The following is a 22,198-nucleotide window of genomic DNA, read 5'->3' on the forward strand; positions in this document are numbered from 1 at the left end:
AGACTTAGGAGACAGGCTAGGAGACCTTTGGGTAGAGAACTCTGGGGTCTCAGTGCCCAGGATATGGGATGCTTACCTACTACAAACCAGGCAAGGAGCCAAGGTTTACTTCATTTCATCTTCCAAGCTTTACTTCATTCCTTCCTCACTATGTGGAAGACACAATTATTATCAGTACCCCTACTTTAGTGATGAATAAACTGAGGCACAGATACCCTAAGTGATTTGCTCAAATCGTATAACCAGAAGTGGCCATGCCGTTTTTTGATCTCAAGTCTCTCTGATTTCAGGGTCTGAGTTTTTAACTGCTGAGCTATCCCTCACCTCAAATGTGTGTTTTGCTTACTAAGTGCCCAGACTACCTTCACATTCAAACAATAAAAAATATCAGTAATCATTATTCTCCATCCCATCTCTACCTTGAAATTCAGGGTTAAAAATAATTGATCTTAAAGGAGTTTGGTCCACCGGAGTTTTGGTTGGAGGAAGCTTAAATTTATTTTCCATGATTGGTATGTTGAATCATTTTCTCAGAGAGAAATGTATCTGGATGGTAGAATTTCACAGTACTTTGAAGTGCAATAAATTAAATGTCAGGATGGAAAGAGCTAATACATTTGAAAAGCCTTATCAACTTGTCAGTAACCTACTTCCTGAGTACTAAATACATTTGAATTAATTTTTCCAGGCCACCACCCATGCACGTTTATTTATTTATTATTTATTATTTGCCTTGTTTCAAAACAGACATAAAATGGCAGGCTCATAGATTTATTTCAACAGTTTTTTGTTTCTTTGTGTTTTTTTGGGGGGGGGCAGTTTTCTTTTTCTGCCTACCTGATAGCTTTTGTTCAATGTTTCCTTTGGTTTTATTTATCTTTTTCTTTTTAACTATGAGAAGATGAGTATTATATCTGAGTGACTGAAGACTGAACATTTGGGTAGATAAGTCAGTTATGCTGACCTCAGCTCAATTCCAAGAGGCAAATTTGGCCAAAATGAAGTTGACAAAGGAGAGTGTTAAAGTTAGATGTGGCTTTCTCCAAGCTAATGCCTACAGAGAGCTCTAAACCTCTTCTGTATCCAGCGGAGGAAGCAGAGGTCCAGCAGAGGAGGGTCATCCCCCACGACAGGCAGGAAGGTCCAAGAAATGTTGGGGGAGGGCTCTGAGAAGGGGTTAGGATCTCAGAGAGTTAGCATCAAGATTTTGGGAGTCAGTTTGGAGATGGAAGTGGAGGGAACGGGTGAAGCAGAAACTGCCCTAGGCCTCTCTGATGGCTCTTGGCTTCCCACCAGGAAGTCCTTTTGGCTCGAAAATATCTTTGAAAATATTCCTTTAGGCTCAAAGCCTGACATTCCACTAATTATCGATTTTTTTTTTTTTTTTTGATTAGTAAGCATCCTCTGTGGTTAGGAGAACTGCCTCAGGAGTTTGAATCCTGGCTTCATCACCTATTAGTTGTGTGGTCTTGGAAAAAATATTTCTTCTGTCTGAATCTCAGTTTCTTTGTCAATAAAATAGAGATGATAATAATAGCACCCCTAGTGGTGGAGTTGGAGGATGAAATGGGTAAATGCACAGAAAGCATTTAGAACAGTGTCTGACACAAAGTAAGCTCTCAGTAAACTCCCAGCCATTTACACATCCATATGAATTAGTCTAAGCAGATCTGCTATTTCTGAGGTATAGTAAAAGGAAGGTGTCTGGGGATGGAAGTGTTTCAGACATTACGGGAAGAAATTGGTCAAAGTGGACTTGGGGGAGCCAAAGAACAACTTAGGCATTCTGTGGGTTGTGAGGAGGCAGTGGGAGGAACATCCAAAAATATTTTTTACCTACTTTAAAATTTTAACTGAGTAGAATAGGAAAATTCATAGAGACAGAAAGTAGAATAGAGGTTACCAGGGGCTGAGGGGAGGGGGGGACTGGGAGTTATTGTTTAATGGGTACAGAGTTTCTGTTTGGGATAATGAAAAGTTTGTGGAAATGGATAGTGGGATGGTTGTACAACACTGTAAATAATGTACTTAATTCCACTGGATCGTACACTGAAAATTGTTAAAATGGTACATTTATATTTTATGACAATACTATCAATACAATATCTACCATCTTCTCCCTGCCTTACTTTTCAGGAATGATATTTTGCCTCTTCTAATCAAGGGAATGAGACATAGAGGAGGGTATTCTAGGCTCCATCTAAGTAAGTGTTGTTCCAAGGATCACTGAGTTGCAGGCTGAAGAAAAAGGTTGGGGCTGCAGCCCAGAGATGAAGCTTAAGGGCTATGGCTTCCCAGATCAGGGAGAGGTGATCACGTCATGGACTAAAGGATAGGGTTCCCTCTTCTGTGCCCAAGAGTTGCTGCTTGAGGTGCTGCTAATTTCCAGTGCCCCTTGCTTTTTGCTCCTAGTACGTGGTGAAGTTTCCTGACTCGGGGAGGCATTTCAGCTCCCAAGGTCATTTCATATACAACTTGGGGCAATATTTGGGCCACACTCCTTTGATAAGACCTTAAAATTCTAACCATTAAGTTTCTAACATTCTCTGTACATCTCTCCTCTTGTAGCCTCATTTTGACATCCTCTATAAGTGTGGTCCCTGGCAGAATCAGCAGCAACTGGGAACTTGTTAGAACTGGAACTTCAAGGGCTCTACTCCAGACCTGCTGAGTTAACAAGCCCTCCAGGTGATTCTTGTGAACACTTTGAGAACTGCTCTCACCCATTCATGACGTGTCAATTAATGGAAGAGCTCTGCCAAGAAAGTAAGGTTTAATCCTTTTCTATAATGTGGACTTAGCAGTACTGCTTATTTCCATTTGCCCGTTGTTTCACTGTCAGAGATAGTGCTGGTGAACAATACAGGAAGGGATTGGCAGAAGAATCTCAGTAAAAGTATCTTAATTAGTGAATCTTTTATACTCATTTCATGAATAAGAATGATCTGTATGTTACTTAACTGAAAAATAGAAGAGTCAATTTCTCAATTTTTAAGATCTACTCTTAGCAACTCTTAAAAATGCATTGTAGTATTATTAACTATAGTCACCATGCAATACAGAAGTGTCAAACTCTCGGGGTGGGGAGCAGAGAAGGGCTACTAAGAAGAACTGGGGTATATTTGAAGGACACGGGTGTGAGTGAAGACAAGGAATATATTTCTTTCTAAGCCAATGAAGCTAAAAGAGTAGGGGCAATGACAAGAAGGAGTTAACAAGGGCCAAACAGAATAGCAAAATAATTATCAATGTATATAGTGTCCTTCATAAATATTTGTTGAATAAGTGAATAAATGTATAAAAACATAGGCAGAGAGTCTCTGGTCTTAGAAGTTATAAAATATTAAGATATTTACAGTGGTTTGGTGAGGAATAAAGTCATTTTTAGTCAGGTCTGCTTCATGTGTGCAAAGATGATATCACAATTAAAAAAAAAATTCCTGGGGCTTCTCTGGTGGCGCAGTGGTTGAGAATCTGCCTGCTAATGCAGGGGACACGGGTTTGAGCCCTGGTCTGGGAGGATCCCACATGCCGCGGAGCGACTGGGCCCGTGAGCCACAACTACTGAGTTTGCGCGTCTGGAGCCTGTGCTCCGCAACAGGAGAGGCCGCGATAGTGAGAGGCCCGCGCACCGCGATGAAGAGTGGCTCCCGCTCGCCACCACTAGAGAAAGCCCTCACACAGAAACGAAGACCCAACACAGCCAAAAATAAATAAATTAATAATAATAAAAAAAAAATTCCTGTTACCCTGGCCCTTTGTCCATATAGTCAGCCATGGCTTCATTCATTGACTCGTGTATGACACAGAATAACCTGGGGAAGGAAAAACTCCTGTTCCTGGATTTGAGTTTCAAAATCTAGGTCCCAGGGAAGGAGGAAAGGCCCAAGATAATGGAAGAGTATGTGATGAGTCAGAGCAGAGTCTCCATTCCTATTATTATCCAAAGATGCCCTAGGTTAATCCAGAGGAGTCAGAAAGGAAGACAGAAGAGATTTTGAGAAGGGACACTGAGTCCAACCTGAAATTCTCCAAACCAAGACAAACACTGAGTCGGGAAATGGAACACCCCAGTACATTTCTAGGATCCTGGAGCAGAAGGATGCTGGATGCCCACTCCACCCCCTAACCCCACCCTTTTATTTAATAAGAAAAAACTTAAGTCTATGGCATCCAGTACCTGATACTTGCCCAAGAACCACCTATGCTGTTTAACTGTGTCATGGGATCAATATGTTTTATGAGCTGCCTTGGAAAGTCAATCAACCTCTTACCTTTTTTTACGGGAAAATAGATTCTAAGTAGCTATCTTAGATAACAAGCATTTGTGTTAGGATTTCTTATTAGGATAATGTGACTACCTACAAGGATTAGAAATTAAGAACATGGGCTTTGGGGGCTTCCCTGGTGGCGCAGTGGTTGGGAGTCCGCCTGCGGATGCAGGGGACATGGGTTCGTGCCCCGGTCCGGGAGGATCCCACATGCCGCGGAGCGGCTGGGCCCGTGAGTCATGGCCGCTGAGCCTGTGTGTCCGGAGCCTGTGCTCCGCAGCGGGAGAGGCCACAGCAGTGAGAGGCCCGCGTACCACAAGAAAAAAAAAAAAAAAAAAAAAAGAACATGGGCTTTGGAGCAAGGCAGACCTATGTGGCTAGAAGGATGCTCTCAGTAGCAGGTGACATCAAATATAACCCAAAGGGGCTTAAATTATAGAGGACTTTATTATTTTTCTTAACAAGAAAGTTAAAGGTAGGTAGACTCCAGCAGGGATTTATGTTTTTTAAATCAGCAGGTCAACAATATCATCAAGGACTCAGGTTTCCTCCATCTTTCTATGCTGCCAACTTTAGTGTTAGGTTTAGCTCTAAGCTTGTAGCCAGATGGTTGTATCATTTTCAAGCATGGTATACAGATACAATCCCCAGACACACAGGACTCCTTTTCTATGGAGAGGAAATCTTTTGCAGAACCCCCATTAGTCTCATTGGCCAGAATTGTAATATATGTCCATATCCAAACTCATTGGTTGGGAAATTGGAAACTAATTACTGGTTTAGGTCAATTAGGATACACTCATCCTGAGCCTGGTGCTAGGACTGGTCTCCCCTGAATCACTTGGCTTTGCAGAGAAGAGCGAATAATTGAAAAAAAAAAAAGGGTTCTATTGCCAAGGAAGAAAACAATTGATGTTGGGTATGCTCCATCTCAGTTTGAACTTGTCTCTGATACTTAATGATTATATGATTCTAAGCAAGTGAATTATTTTCTTTATGTCTCAAATTTTTTAACTTTATAGTGAAAATAATACATGTATCTAATTCATAGAATTTTTGAGACTTACTTGTAATCATATATGCAAATTACATAATATGTTGCCTTGGATATAATTAACCATCAAATAATCTTGGTATTAATATTATCATTAGAAAAGAATAATAAAACTTTTATCTTTTTCAAATCCAGGACATATTCATTTATATTTTATTGATCCAAAATATTACAACAGTAAGATCTTACATAATATGTGGAGCTTTTTATGTCAGTTATCTCTCAAAAGATCTGTTCAGGTTATTTTTTTCCCCTTTCACTAGGGAGGCTGTTTTTGAAAGTTTGCAGAAAGTAACACACCACAGATGGCAGAAAATATGAAAATCAACCAAAATGTATTGCAACTTTTTCTAAGCCTGGTTTTCACACTCAATCTACAGGGTGAGAACAGCCTACAAACACAGCACTCCAAACAGCCACCCCTCCCTACAACTCACACCATAAAAATGGAATTCATAAAAATCATAATTTGCTTTTTAATGATTCACTGATCTCTAGCAATGTCTTAGCACATGCCCTTCAAATTGATTTCCTCAGGGACTCCTCCAAATGGAAACAACTCTAAAAAATACAGGAGCCCAAATTTATAAATGCTCCACCACTAAGCATATGATAAGCAATAGGCTCTGTCACCCTCCTGGGGGCCAGGGTAGTTTAGGCATAAGCAAGTGTTTACAAGGGACTTTGGGACCGTGGATAAAACCACAGAATTCCAGAACAGGAAGGGACTGGTGACTTCATCTCTGTGTAAGAAACTAGTGACTAGAGAAAAAAAATCTCTTGCCCATAGGCTTGTCATTAGTAGGAGCAAACCTAGGACAGGAGTTGCTCGACATCCTGCACAGACCCTGTTCCAGGTCCCACTGCACGCAGTACTAACATAAACATTCTAGTTTTCACTCTAGAGAAGACATAGTTGTTGTTTAGGAAAGCACTCTCTTCCACTCAATTCTTAGGCATGTGATTTAAATAAAATTGACCTCCTACCTGCCTCATGAGATGCTTGACCAATGAACTTGCATATTCAGTTCTTCTGGGCATGATAGTTTGAGGGATAAGCATATGACCTAACTAGAGCCAATGAAACAGAAAAGTTGTGTTTGTTAGAGCCTCTGGGAAGGAAAGCCTCTCTTATTCCCACTGGATTTGAAGGTGTGAGGATGTAACACTTGGATACACTGCCCGTCTTGTTTTGCTACCCTCAAAGCATCAGGAGGTCATTCCAGAGTAATTGAAACAGAGAGATTGATCCCTTGACATCATTTTTGTCCTGACTGACCTATGATTATAGTCAGCACTAGCCATCAATGTTTCAGCAATGAGAGTTTAAGATGGTTTGGTTGGGTTTCCTGTCACTTACAACTGAAATGTTAATGAAAGGTGTTCATTAGTCCAGCTCTTTTCTTTTTTCCTTCTTCCCTACTCTTGCTCTAAATGTTTAAGGAGTACACATGTGTCAGTGCCATCATGACTTGCTGGTTGTAGTGATTAACCACCCAGGGTTTACTCTCTACATCACAGTTTTAGAGCCCATGGTCTATATTTTGGTAAAAATTATTGTCACACTCTTACCCCTGCTGAGCAACTGAGTTTAAAATCAATGCTTGCTAACCTTTTTGATTTTACAGTGCTACGCAAGTTTTGTTTATTTGAAGACCCTTAGCTGCGCTCTAATTAGCTCCATCTTAACCCACATTTTCCACCTATGCTTGGCTATTTGTCTGTTTTCCTAGATAACTTAAGAATAACTTCTTTTTTATTGAAGTATAGTTGATTTACAATGTTGTGTTAATTACTGCTGTACAGCAAAGTGATTAAGTTATACATATATATATTTTTTATATTCTTTTCCATTATGGTTTATCATAGAATATTGAATATAATTCTCCATACTGTACAGTAGAACCTTGTTGTTTATCCATTCTATATATAAGTGCTTACATCTGCTAACCCCAACCTCCCACTCTATCCCCCCTCAACCCCCTCCCCCTTGGTAACCAACAGTCTGTTCTCTATGTCCATGATTCTGTTTCTGTTTCCTAGATAGGTTCATTTGTGTCATATTTTAGATTCCACATATAAGTGATATCATATGGTATTTTTCTCTTTCTGACTTATTTATCTTAGTATGATAATCTCTAGTTGCATCCATGTTGCTGCAAATTATTTTGTTCTTTTTTATGGCTGAGTAGTATTCCATTGTATATATGTACCACATCTTCTTTATCCATTCATCTGTCTATGGCCATTTAGTTTGTTTCCATGTCTTGGCTATTGTGAATAGTGCTATTATGAACATAGGGGTGCATGTATCTTTTTGAATTATAGCTTTGTCTGGATACATGCCCAGCAGCGGGGATTGATGGATCATATGGTAATTCTAGTTTTAGTTTGCTGAGGAACCTTCATACTGTTTTCCACAGTGGCTGCACCAACTTACAAGGAATAATTTCTTGACCTAATCTTTCTATGGTTATTATTTCTCTTTAACCAGAATTTCTTTTTAAACTCTATCTCAAGGGTAATGGAAGGTTTCCACTCTAAAAAAAAGTATGAAAAAAATATGTCCCCATTAATAGACTGTTCTATTGCTGCTTTTTCCTACTGGAAAATTCTTGAAAAACAGTCCACATTGCTTTCTTCCAGAGCCATTTCACTTCAGTTCCTCATACTTCCATAATCTGGCAGGTAGCTTTTTCTCTTTGTGAAACTCCACTTCAGAGGCATCAGGAATCTTCTAACTGCATCCAGTGGTTCTCCCTGTGGCATTTGATTTACAATATTTAGTAACCCTACTCTCTGCTGGCTTTTGCTACTCCATATTTTACAGATCTGCCTCCAGCTTCTATGTCTATACTTCCTGAGTATCCTCTTTAGTAGCTCCATGCCTAACTTTAAATGCTGTGTTCCCACATCCCTCCATAACCACCCTCTCACTCCACACCTCTATTTGGCATTTTCATCCTCTCCCTTGACTTCAGTTACTAGGATAACATGTTGACCATTTTGAGATGGAACTCCAAGAGTTTTTGAAAACCTTAATAGTAGGAGGTGAGAAAAACTGACATTTGAAAAGTCAAAAAATAATTTGTTTTATTCTGCAGAGGCTTTATTTTACCTTCAGAGGCAGACTGCTCTTTTGTGTTATGAAAAAATCTTTTAAATAGGTCTTTCAGTTACACAAAAATAAAGTGAAGTCTCAACTCTGGCACATAGAAGATGGAGACAATGTGACTGCAAGAGACTAGACAACTCTGAACAGTAGTAATGTGCACAATTATCTTCATTGTGAGCACAGCTACATCACTGCAGATTCTGTGTCTTTTGGAAAAATGTCATTCTTTTTCTAAATATGGATTTAGACTGCATAGTCTTTGAGCATAGGTGTTGATCCTGGAGATGAATGCACACCTTGACATTAATTTTGATAGCCCACTTCCTTTTTCTTGGCCTTGTAGCTGGAGATCCTGAATTCAGGGTAGGAAAACATGTTGAAAGACACTTCCATAGGGGATGGTAAGGTGGCTTTACAAGATGGGTTTAGACCTTAGAGGATGCAGAGAAATGCCTGGTAGGGGACCTCTATGGAAGGGGTTGAGTTGTGGGTTCTGAGAGGTCTTGTAGCAGTTATAGTGAGCCTAGCTGATGCTAGCTTCAGTTTGGGGAACTGGAGGAAGAGATTGAGCTCATGCTTGGGAGCAGTACCAGCCTGTGGATTGCTGGACTTGAGGAGGAAATAGGTGAACTGCAGAGGAACAAATCAGTAGTTTGAAGCCAGAGAGCTGGCTGCAGAGGAAAGTGACAGCCAGGACAAATTGGTTAAATAAGTAAACATTCACTGGGCATTCTTAAAAACTTTGGGCTGAGAAACATATTGAATTAGTATAGGAGCTCTGAATATTGAAATTGAAATAAAGCATTAAAAAGAAAAACCCTGAGACTCCTGGATTATAATCCCCAAATTCACATCTGTAATATGGCACCATATTTCTGAGCTCTAGGGCCCATATATCTAGCGCATTCCAGACCTTTTTTTTTTTTTTTTTACTTTAAGTTCTTTCGTTAGAAGCCATGTCTTTGAGAATGGGCATAGGGAACTTTGCCAGGGAACTAAACTCTTTAACATTCAGCAAGTCCAACCATGTCTGGTTTGGAATCTTGACTCTACAGTTTTTATACCATGTTATACCCACGTTCTGGATATAATTTACTGAGGCTACTTAGTGTTTCCTCTTGTAATCTGTCAATATGCTTGTGTTTCTCTCTCTAACTCCGAACATCCCTGTTTCTTGTTGGCTCGAAAATATCTGTGTCATGAATGAATATTCCTTAGTAAATTCCAGTACTTGATGTGTCATGAGTGAATATTCCTTAGTAAATTCCAGTACTTGATGATTTCAAGGGACTTACACTTCAAGGTGCCCTGGATTTCACTCAGTTGCTAGCAGACTAACTTCTTGAAGTACTGATTGACATGCATGCATTCTCACTCAAGACAACCTCTCAAAATTAAGGACCTTTAGACGTAGTAAGGCATAGGAGTCAACTGAAGATTTTTTTTTTTAATCAAGATGTGTATATTATTAAGGTTTGTTTCCATCAGTTTGCACTTTGTTTTCACTTCCTGGTAACTTGAGCCCACCTGACTTCATTTTTTCAGGATCAAAAATTTCTCTCAATAAATTATTTGATATTTTTCTATAAATTATACATCTTTATTGTGTTATGTACCCAGAAGTATCTGCATTTTATTAGTACAACAAAAATTGGTTATTATTTAACTTTTACTCTGTCAGATATGGTGCTACATTTAATCCTCAAAATAACACTGTGAGGTTAGCATGTCATTATTGTTAATTTACAGATGATAAAGCTAGAAACTAAGCATTGTCATTATTGTTAATTTACAGATGATAAAGCTAGAAAGTATAGAAGTTGAGTCACTTGCTTAAAGAAAGAGTACTGAGGGGAGCATCCAGACTTTGAACACCTCATTCTTTCTGAAACCAGAGTCTGTGATCAAACTGTGGTAATCATAAGACTTAGATTTGTTCACATTAAGAAAATAAAGTTATAAATTGTGTTGTAGGGTGGTATTAGTAAGCATAATATCCATCACTGAAAGTATACCTCCCAGTCAGCTGCCTACCCTCATGAATAGCAATTCATGAGGCCAAGGATGCTACTTTTCCTGGCAGCATCCAAATCCAAATAAGGATGATCAAAAAGAATTTTTTTTAAAGTCACATGTTTCTGGATTATAACTGTGCAGCTTTGAAAAACAATAGCCTCTAGGGACACATCTGAAAGCAGAACTCATAAAATGTTGGCATTTGTATTTGAAAGTGTTTTCTCAAAAAAACAATAGTTATATTCATTAGGGAATTGTGCTATCATCCCTCAAAGAAGGTCAGAATTCAAATTCTATCAGAAATTCTTTTCTATTTTTCTTACTCATATCATATTTCAAGAGACATTTTGTGTTTTGATTTGTTTTCTTAATTGAAATCCTGCTAAGGCTTAGTGGGAAAAGGTATGTGTGTGTGTGTGTGTGTGTGTGTGTAGGGGGGTATTTAAACCAATTCATAATTTCTGTTTTATTCTGCTTTATTATGTTTTAATCTTTTTTTTGTAATCCAGCTCCTCCCCTAAACAAATGCCTCTCTTGAATACTTACTGAAACATTTTTTCTAGAAAGAGAATTTTCCATGAAAAAATCTCAAAAGTCAGCAGTTTTTTAATTTAAAGTTTAAAAGAAACTAAATGCTTATTCATCCCTCCTCATTCTAAATTATCTCTGTTTTACTAATATTTCTAAGGCAAATGCAATTTTAATAATTATATATACATCTCAACAAAAATATCCTCAGTTTCCTGCTGTGTTTTACTAAGTCTATAGGAAATCAAACCACATCAAGTAATTTTGCTTTAAAATTTCTTAAGCTGATATTTTAATCATAAAATCACAGTCTTAGAAGATATGTACAAGGTAATCTTAGGTCTAACCAGTGGCATGATGACAATATTTAATCACAGGCTCTCCAGAATAAAAACAAATCCTGATTTGTAGCATTTGCCAATTTCCATGGTATAAATACTCTCCCTATAGCCAATTTCAAGCTAACGGTATGACATCACTGAAGGAAGAGCTGGGAAAAGATGTAACCATAATCCATACACCACTGGGTCCCACAAACCTGACATCATGTGAGCTTTCATCAAAACCTCCAATAAGTCTCTGAAATCACCTTTTGGTCAGAAGTGGCTAAAGGGATGCAGATGAGAATTGTGCTTAAAAGCCAGGCTCTAGAGTCAGGCTGCCAAGACCCTAACTCCATTCTTTAAGTTACCCTTTGTGTTACCTTGCATAAGCCACCTAACTTTCCTGTGACTCTCTTTGCTCATATGTAAAATGGTAATAATAAAGCTTCTGTCTCATTAGAATTGCTGTGATGGTTAAATAAAATAGTGCATTAAAATGCCTAGGAGAGTTCTTGGCACATAGCTATAATAATAGGCTATTAGTAATAAATGTTAGGGATTGTTTTTTCGAGAATTCACAATTCCACTCATCAGAATGTTTTACACATTGTCATCTAAATCTTTCAGAGGTCATTGAAACCCATCCTGTTTGATAGCAATACTCTGAGAGGAGCCAGTTATAGAGGGAAGAGCACTAAGTAAGAAGTCATACTTTAATAAAGAAGATGTGGCACATACAATGGAATATTACTCAGCCATAAAAAGAAACGAAATTGAGTTATTTGTAGTGAGGTGGATGGACCTAGAGACTGTCATACAGAGTGAAGTAAGTCAGAAAGAGAAAAACAAATACCGTATGCTAACACATATATATGGAATCTAAAAAAAAAAAAAAAAGGTTCTGAAGAACCTAGGGGCAGGACAGGAATAAAGATGCAGACGTAGAGAATGGACTTGAGGACACAGGGAGTGGGAAGGGTAAGCTGGGACGAAGTGAGAGAGTGGCATGGACATATATACACTACCAAATGTAAAATAGACAGCTAGTGGGAAGCAGCCGCATAGCACAGGGAGATCAGCTCAGTGCTTTGTGACCACCTAGAGGGGTCAGATAGGGAGGGTGGGGAGGGAGACACAAGAGGGAGGGGATATGGGGATATATGTATATGTATAGTTGATTCACTTTGTTATACAGTGGAAACTAACACACCATTGTAAAGCAATTATACTCAAATAAAGATGTTAAAAAAAAAAAAAGTCATACCTTAGTTACTAGTCACAGTTTTGCCAAAGTCTAGGTTTGTGACCTTTGCCAAACCAGTTTACTTCAAGAGCTTTGGCTCTCTCATTAGTAAAATATGGAAAGTAATGACCACCCTGCCAACTGCACAGGATTGTGGTGAGATTAACATGAGATAATGAAGCTAAGAGCTCTCGGAAGATGGTACAAATGTGGGGTATTATCATTAATCCAATTTAAAATTCATGATGCCATGGAGGCATTAAAATAAAAGAGTGAAAAATTTTGTGCCATTTGAGTAAAAATTGGGAATGATGTGTTGTTAACAGCTGGGATATTTTGCTGTAAAGAGGAAAAAACCCCACATTGTATCATGAAGCAATTAAGCATTTTTTTCTTCCCACAAAAGAGCAAATTTCAAAAGAAAAGGAACTATACTTTGAAATGTAACATATGTTTAAGTGAATTAGGGATCTTGGGGAAATACGTTAAAAAATATCTATGAAATCATAATTTTCTGGAAAAGGAAATACAACAGAGAAATCAATAGATGAAGCATATAATAGTCTATCAAATGAAAGATGAGACACTTAGGCAAAATGGATAGTTTGCATTATGTCATTACAAGATGTATAGTGTAAATCTCCAAATAATTATTAAAGGTAAAAGTTCTTCAGTTTTATAAATAAGTATAAAAAATGAAATGTCCAGGACAGATTGAAGAAATCTTAAATACATTAAGTTCAGTCAACTTGTGAACAAGAAACAGCACACACAAAAATGAAGGCAAGGAAATTATAGGAAAAATACCTGATTTTTAAAAAATTTACAATTTGAATCTCTGTTCACATAGAAGAATCATATACATTTATATATATTCAGTGAAAGTTAACCAAAAAATCATTCTAAAAGTATACCTATGATTTTTTTTCTTAAGTTATGACTTCACACTGTGCTTTAACAGAGGAGTTCTGTTCTGGGGACAAAGAATCACCTGTGCAGCATGGTCCTCACCACGCACTTTTCTATCAGTTGCCAGTAAAAATTCTTATTGTCTAAAATTTAAATGTCAGTCCATGATATAGGAAGATCAAGTTTCCTTTTTGAGGGGAAAAAAATCAGAATGAAAGTTATGAATAGTATGTTACCTTCTATGAAAGGCAGAGGGAAAATATGAAATAAAAATTTATAATAAATCACTGAAAATATACATAAGAAATGTATGACTTGGGGAACTTGAGTAGACCGGGAGACAGGTGGAGACAAGACTTTCATAACGTACCTTTTCACATTGTTTTGACTTTTGAGTCATGAATTTTTTACCTATTAAATAAATTATTGTATGTGTGTGTGTCTGTAAGTCCAGTACACATTGATATATAAAAACCTGTCTCACATCTGACTTAACGTCTCTCACCTGCCCATGCTCAGGCCTGACACAGGCAGGGACACCTGTGGAAGAGAAGGGGCATGATGAATGTCTTCACTCTCCATGTCCCGCCCCCTGTGCCACCCACTTTGCTGCTTCTCCTTGCTCAGCAATGTGGAGGGGAGGCAGGGGTCAAAGCGCCTTACAAGACTGGTGTGTTTGTTGTCATCTGTGTGACAAATACCCAAATGTTGGTTATTTTTTTCTGTGGGGAGCTTTTGTGCGTCACTCAGAGACAGCTTACTACACCAAGAGGGTACTTTGTTCTCTGATATTTGGGCTGAATTTTTACAATTCCTACCCTGGCTTCTATATCAACAATCACTCCATGAAGGCTGTTTTCCACCCTCTGAAGTCGGTATCATTTGGTCAATACCTTTAAAAGACCTCTCTACTCCACCTGCCTCATGACTGAAAAAACTCAGTACCTTTTCTGTGCTAAAGTCTGGAAGTGCATGTCTTTCCCTCCACAGGGTCCCTCTTTACAGTCCTCCCTTTAGGCCAAGTTTTCTTAAGCTCCATGCTATTGACATTTGGGGCTAGATAATTCTTTGTTGTGGGGGATTTTCCTGTGCATTTTAGGATGTTTAGTGGTATCCTTGGCCTCTACCCATTATGTAACAGTAGCACAGCCCCATCAACAAAACAAGAATGTCTCCAGAAATTGCCCAATGACCCCTGGAAGGCAAATGGCCTGGTGGAGAGCCACAGCACTAGGCTAACAACACTCTTCAAATGAATTGCCATTTCCTAATCTCCTTACCATTCTGCTAATTCTCAGGCTGGGTGATGGGGTTTAGGTGATAATCAAATACACATTGGAGACTGCCCCTTAGCAAGCCCTGCATAGAGGGTCTGATAGATAAATATCATAAGAATATGTGGGCATGTGACACCCATTTTTTCAGAAGGAACTCTGCAATCTTGAGATAATAGGAAAATTCTTACATCAGCGAAAATCAGTGTAAGCCTACAGTGTCTCCGACATTTAAAAATCTGGGCCTAAGGACAGAGAGAGTAGGGGTAAAGGAGACTTTAATTTGTTTATTTTTTGACTTTATTATTGACTATTTTTTAGTATTCAAGCATTTGGATTAAAATTTGTATTTTTTAAAGAAAGAATCATAATTCTTCCATAGCTACATGAAGAAGAACATTTTAAGTTTTAATAAGATTTTGATTTTGGTTTCATGGCTAAGATATGAAAGGAGGGTCAAGAAAAAGGGAAAAAAAGAGAGGCAAAAAGTAAAAAGTGAGAGGAGATTAAAACTTACCTTGTTTCATCGATGTAAACTGCTTCCAGCACAGATGCTGCATATTCAATATTCTTCTTTAAGTCTACGATGTTAACATCACCTTTTTCCAGCTGCTTCACTAAGCATCTTAGTCTATTTCCAAAAGTTGGCCAAAAAGAAAGAAGAATAAAAAGAGATTTATCATAACTGTATGGAAAATAGTCCAATATTAAATATACAAATTGGGTTAAACTTTCAGTATATCTTTCCAGGTCATTAAATAGAAATATTTTTAGGTATATTTGGGGTATAATTAAGATCAGTCTTTATCACTTAAATGACTCAGAAATTATATTCACCTCTCAATAATATTAAGGCTATAGGTTGCTAGTTTAGGTACCATATTTCAAACATAGTTTTTCTGAAAATTCAAAACAATATAGGTATTTTCATAAAAGTATTTCTAACAGAATTTATTTTATGGCTGTTTTGCTTCTTCAGAGTTGGCACTAAGAGAATATTTAAAGTCTACTCTTTTGACTACCATTGTAGCAATTATTCACTGTATATAGCAGTAAAAACAAAAATAAAAGGCAAAAGATTCAAGAAAATATAATTAAGATAAGAAAAATATATATGTATGCATGCTTAGTATTTTTACTGCAATGGTTTTTCACTTGAAGGAAAACTGTAAAATATTTTCTCTTGTTTTTGCCCATGGGATGATGTATCCCAATTGTTTGAGAAATTTTAGAACATGCCTGGACTTCTGACTCACAGAAACTGTGATGTAATTAATACTATTGTTTTAAGTCACTAAATTTTGGGATAATTTTTTATGCAGCAATAGATATCTCATGGAGTGAGATAATACAAATTACCTCAATAAGTTTCTAACACTTTAAAAAACTTCTATGCATTAATTATAAATCCAGTGTTTCTGAAGATACTGCCCTTTACTAGGCAGAAAAAGAAAACATATTCTTTAGTCAGTACACACTATAAATAAACATTGTGAAGACAATTTACCCATTTTCCTAAATCAGCAGACAGAATTTAATTCCATTCCTAAGAAAATGTATTTCAGAGAGAATGGAGTCTATATACTTTTAGGCACTGTCTTAAAGATAGTGTAACAGATTTTCTGAAAATTTACTTTAGGTGATTTCCAATATCAAGGTTTAGGGTATAAAGGCAAGTTAAAAATTTCAGCAAGGGTATTTGACATTTCTCCATCCATAAGAAATACTTTATTTCTCCACAGAAAAAAGCCACACCTAGATTAAAACTTCTTATTCAGGAAGCTACAAAGAATTACTTTTTGTACCATATACTTTTGTATGATAAAATATTAGCAGACAACAACATTGCCAAATAAATTCCATGTATCAATAAACAAGTCTTATTTGTACAGAGTCAGCAAAGTAAAACAAAACAAAAATAATAACTAAAACAGGTTACTTAGAAAGAAAATATTAAGCCTGGCTTTGAGGCTTGTGTAAAACACCGAATGTGATGATAAAGGAGCAACACATAGAATTTTGAGGGATTACTGTAATGCTTATGACCCAAGCACATTATACTTAGTGAAATTATGTTTTATGTGGGCAGCAAAAGAAAAAGTGCCATACTTTGCAATGGCTTAAAAATATTCCAGTCATGTATCCTTCTTGTGAAAAGTGTTTGGTAGAGCTTGGTTGTACGGCTTTGCTGTATTTGGTTGTATGATGTGGTCTTAAAAACCATGTGAACTTCAGATGGTTGCCTTCCATTCTTTCTGACTAACTGAACTCTTTTATTATTTAAGTTAGCAATTTTCACTACTAAAAAACTACATTTTCCAGGTTGTCTCAAAGCTACGTATGGTCAAATGACTGCATTCTGGTTAAGGAGAATAAGAAGGTCATTGAGTAAGACTTTCAGAACAGTTATTTTGAAGAGGGCTAACTCAGCTAGAAGGGATTCTCTTATACCCTTGCCTGTTCCTTACTGCCTGGAATGCAGTGGAACTGTCTGAAGGTCCAGGAGCTATATAGGATCATAAAGTGATCTGACTAAAGGAAGCTACCTACTAAGAATGGCAGAGAAGGAAGAGGGAATAGGTCTGGGTCCCATGCTGTGAATCCACCTGAATGAAATCACCTACATCTGGACTTACTTCATGAGAGGACAAAAAAAAAAAGTTATGTTCAAGCCACTATTATTTTGAGATTTCTTTTTTCTTTTTAAATTTTGAATTTTATTTTATTTATTTTTTTATACAGCAGGTTATTAATCATCAATTTTATACACGTCAGTGTATACACGTCAATCCCAATCTCCCAATTCATCACACCACCACACCCACCCTCCCGCTGCTTTCCTCCCTTAGTGCCCATACGTTTGTTCTCTACATCTGTGTCTCAACTTCTGCCCTGCAAACCGGTTTATCTGTACCATTTTTCTAGGTTCCACATACATACGTTAATATAAAATATTTGTTTTTCTCTTTCTGACTTCCTTCCTTCCTCTGCAATTTTTTGGAAGAGTTTGAGAAGGATGGGTGTTAGCTCTTCTCTAAATGTTTGATAGAATTCACCTGTGAAGCCATCTGGTCCTGGACTTTCGTTTGTTGGAAGATTTTTAATCACAGTTTCAATTTCATTACTTGTGATTGGTCTGTTCATATTTTCTATTTCTTCCTGGTTCAGTCTTAGAAGGTTATACCTTTCTAAGAATTTGTCCATTTCTTCCAGGTTGTCCATTTTATTGGCATAGAGTTGCTTGTAGTAGTTTCTTAGGATGCTTTGCATTTCTGCAGTGTCTGTTGTAACTTCTCCTTCTTCATTTCTAATTTTATTGATTTGAGTCCTCTTCCTCTTTTTCTTGATGAGTCTGGCTAATGGTTTATCAATTTTGTTTATCTTCTCAAAGAACCAGCTTTTAGTTTTATTGATCTTTGCTATTGTTTTCTTTGTTTCTATTTCATTTCTTTCTTTTTAAAAAAATTTTTATTTATTTATTTATTTTTCGCTGTGTTCGGTCTTCGTTTCTGTGCCAGGGCTTTCTCTAGTTGCGGTGAGCGGGGACCACTCTTCATCGCGGGGCGTGGGCCTCTCACTGTCATGGCCTCTCCTGTTGCGGAGCACAGGCTCCAGACCCGCAGGCTCGTTAGTTGTGGCTCACGGGCCTAGTTGCTCTGCGGCATGTGGGATCTTCCCAGACCAGGGCTCGAACCTGTGTCCCCTGCATTGGCAGGCATATTCTCAACCACTGGGCCATCAGGGAAGCCCTATTTCATTTATTTCTGCTTTGATCTTTATGATTTCTTTCCTTCTGCTAACTTTGGGTTTTGTTTCTTCTTCTTTCTCTAGTTCCTTTAGGTGTAAGGTTAGATTGTTTATTTGAGATTTTTCTTGCTTCTTGAGGTAGGCTTGTATAGCTATAAACCTCCCTGTTAGAACTGCTTTTGCTGCATCCCATAGGCTTTGGATCATTGTATTTTCATTATCATTTGTCTCTAGGTATTTTTGATTTCCTCTTTGATTTCTTCAGTGATCTCTTGGTTATTTAGTAACATATTGTTTAGCCTCCATGTGTTTGTGTTTTTTACATTTTTTTCCCTGTAATTCATTTCTAATCTCATGGCATTGTGTTCAGAAAAGATGCTTGACATGATTTCAATTTTCTTAAATTTACTGAGGTTTAATTTGTGACCCAAGATGTTGTCTATCCTGGAGAATGTTCTGTGCACACTTGAGAAGAAAGTGTAATCTGCTGTTTTTGGATGGAATGTCCTAAAAATATCAATTAAATCTATCTGGTCTATTGTGACATTTAAAGCTTCTGTTTCCTTATTAATTTTCTGTCTGGATGATCTATCCATTGGCGTAAGTGAGGTGTTAAAGTCCCCCACTACTACTGTGTTACTGTCAATTTTCTCTTTTATAGCTGTTAGCAGTTGCCTTATGTATTGAGGTGCTCCTATGTTGGGTGCATATATATTTATAATTGTTATATCATCTTCTTGTGTTGATACCTTGATCATTATGTAGTGTCCTTCCTTGTCTCTTGTAACATTCTTTATTTTAAAGTCTATTTTATCTGATATGAGTATTGCTACTTCAGCTTTCTTTTGATTTCCTTTGCATGGAATATCTGTTTCCATCCCCTCACTTTCAGTCTGTATGTGTTCCTAGGTCTGAGCTGGGTCTCTTGTAGACAGCATATATATGGGTCTTGTTTTTGTATCCATTCAGCAAGCCTGTGTCTTTTGGTTGGAGCATTCAATCCATTCATTTTTAAGGTAATTATCGATATATATGTTCCTATGACCATTTTCTTAATTTTTGGGGGTTTGGTTTTGTAGGTCCTTTTCTTCTCTTGTGTTTCCCACTTAGAGAAGTTCCTTTAGCATTTGTTGTAGAGCTGGTTTGGTGGTGCTGAATTCTCTTAGCTTTTGTTTGTCTGTAAAGCTTTCGATTTCTCCATCGAATCTGAATGAGATCCTTGCCGGGTAGAGTAATCTTGGTTGTAGGGTCTTCCCTTTCATCACGTTAAGTATATCATACCACTCCCTTCTGGCTTGTAGAGTTTCTGCTGAGAAATCAGCTGTTAACCTTATGGGAGTTCTTTTGTATGTTATTTGTCATTTTTCCCTTGCTGCTTTCAGTAATTTTTCTTTGTCTTTAAGTTTTACCAATTTGATTACTATGTTTCTCAGTGTGTTTCTCCTTGGGTTTATCCTGTATGGGACTTTTTGTGCTTCCTGGACTTGGGTGGCTATTTCCTTTCCCATGTTAGGGAAGTTTTCAACTATAATCTCTTCAAATATTTTCTCGTGTCCTTTCTCTCTCTCTTCTCCTTCTGGGACCCCTATAATGCAAATGTTGTTGAGTTTAACGTTGTCCCAGAGGTCTCTTAGGCTGTCTTCATTTCTTTTCATTCCTTTTTCTTTAGTCTGTTCCGCAGCAGTGAATTCCACCATTCTGTCTTCCAGGTCATTTATCCATTCTTCTGCCTCAGTTATTCTGCTACTGATTCCTTCTAGTGTAGTTTTCATTTCAATTATTGTATTGTTTGTCTCTGTTTGTTTGTTCTTTAATTCTTCTAGGTCTTCATTAAACATTTCTTGCATCTTCTCAATATTTGCCTCTATTCTTTTCCTGAGGTCCTGGATCACCTTCACTATCATTATTCTGAATTCTTTTTCTGGAAGGTTGCCTATCTCCACTTCATTTAGTTGTTTTTCTGGGGTTTTATCTTGTTCCTTCATCTGGTACATAGCCCTCTGCCTTTTCATCTTGTCTATCTATCTGTGAATGTCGTTTTTGTTCCACAGGCTGCAGGATTGTAGTTTTTCTTGCTTCTGCTGTCTGCCCTTTGGTGGATGAGGCTATCTAAGAGGCTTGTGCAAATTTTCTGATGGGAGGGACTGGTCTTGAGATTTTTTTAAATGCAGCTGAACCCAATCCTAACTGATAAATCAAATGAATAAAAAATGAATCAAATTATGGTCTTTTCTGGGTATATGCCCAGTAGTGGGATTGCTGGGTCATATTGTAGTTCTATTCTTAGTTTTTTAAGGAACCTCCATACTATTTTCCATAATACATGCACCGTAATGTTCCTAGCAGCACTATTTACAATAGCCAGAACAAGGAAGCAACTTAATATCCATCGACAGAGAAATGGATAAAGAAGATGTGGTACATATATACAATGGAATATTACTCAGCTATAAAAAGGAATGAAATCAGGTCATTTGTAGAGACGTGGATGGACCTGGAGTCTGTCATACAGAATGAAGTAAATCAGAAAGAGAAAACAAATATTGTATATTAACGCGTATGTGTGGAACCTAGAAAAATGGTATAGATGGTCCTATTTGCAAAGCAGAAATAGAGACACAGACGTAGAGAACAAAGGTATAGAAACCAAGGGGGAAAGGGGGGTGGGTGGGAGGAATTAGGAGATTGGGATTGACGCATATACACTATTAATACTATGTATAAAATAGATAACTAATGAGAACATACTCTGTAGCACAGGGAAGTCTACTTAATATACTGTGGTGACCTGAATGGGAAGGGGGTCCAAAAGGGAGGGGATATATGTATATGCATGGCTGATTCATTTTGCTGTACAGTAGAAACTAACACAACATTGCAAAGCAAGTATACTCCAATAAAAATTAATTTAAAAAAATGAATCAAAATAAGGAACTCAAGAATACAGAAATTATCATATAAAATGAGAGAGGACACTCCTGGTAAACTATACTCAGGTTCACTTCCTAACTCATGACAGCCTGCAGTTGTTCCCAGGGAGTCATCCATCAGCAGATCACACGTGATGAAACCTGGGACATCAAAAGGCTCTAACACTTACACAGTGAACATGCTTTTTCACAGAGATATCTTGATATAGTTTAAAACCAACAAACACTATAAATTGTTATATGTTAATAGGGGTAATAACCTGTAATCTGACACAGAAAATAGCTTTGAAAAATCTTAATAGGGGTATAAACATAGAATCTAACACAAGAAATAGCTTTGAAAAAAATACTCCAAAAACGTTTTACCCCCAACTAGAAAAACTAATTAGACATGGTTATAACTCTGTAAAACCCTAGCCACCTATACACAGACACACACAGACACACATGCAGACACACACACACTCTCACACACACAGCTCTAAACTCACTATGTCAATACCAAAACGCCAGAAATATATTTTGCAGTGTTATTAGGACTTCCTTTATCTCCTCTGCCTGTATGCACAAAATTTCCTTTAGTGAGTACACATTTCTATTTACCTAAAAAGAAAAACCTTTGTATTGTAAAAAGATTATTTATAATTAGAACAGCATGTTAAGCAAACAGTTTATATATTTGTTATTTCAATTGTGAATTTGCTTTTGTAATCAATTTATGCATACAGTAATCCCCAACAATCTTATTTAGGCTTTAGTTTCCCCTTGTAGATAATACAAGGCCAAAC

General features: G+C 37.4%; 1 protein-coding gene across 2 annotated transcripts in view; it reads right to left on the reverse strand.

Annotated features, from left to right (window-relative positions):
- PDE1A (phosphodiesterase 1A) overlaps window positions 1–22,198 on the reverse strand; it is a gene marked incomplete at both ends in the record, with an annotated part of 341,142 nt that overhangs the window by 96,132 nt on the left and 222,812 nt on the right. For both annotated transcript variants that reach the window (XM_079710186.1, XM_079710187.1), the window contains one exon: window positions 15,251–15,364. In XM_079710186.1, the coding sequence (XP_079566312.1) occupies window positions 15,251–15,364 (114 nt within the window). The remainder of the gene's footprint in view (window positions 1–15,250; window positions 15,365–22,198) is intronic.

The sequence above is a fragment of the Hyperoodon ampullatus genome (assembly GCF_949752795.1).
Source record: "Hyperoodon ampullatus genome assembly, chromosome: 8".
NCBI lineage: Eukaryota > Metazoa > Chordata > Mammalia > Artiodactyla > Ziphiidae > Hyperoodon > Hyperoodon ampullatus.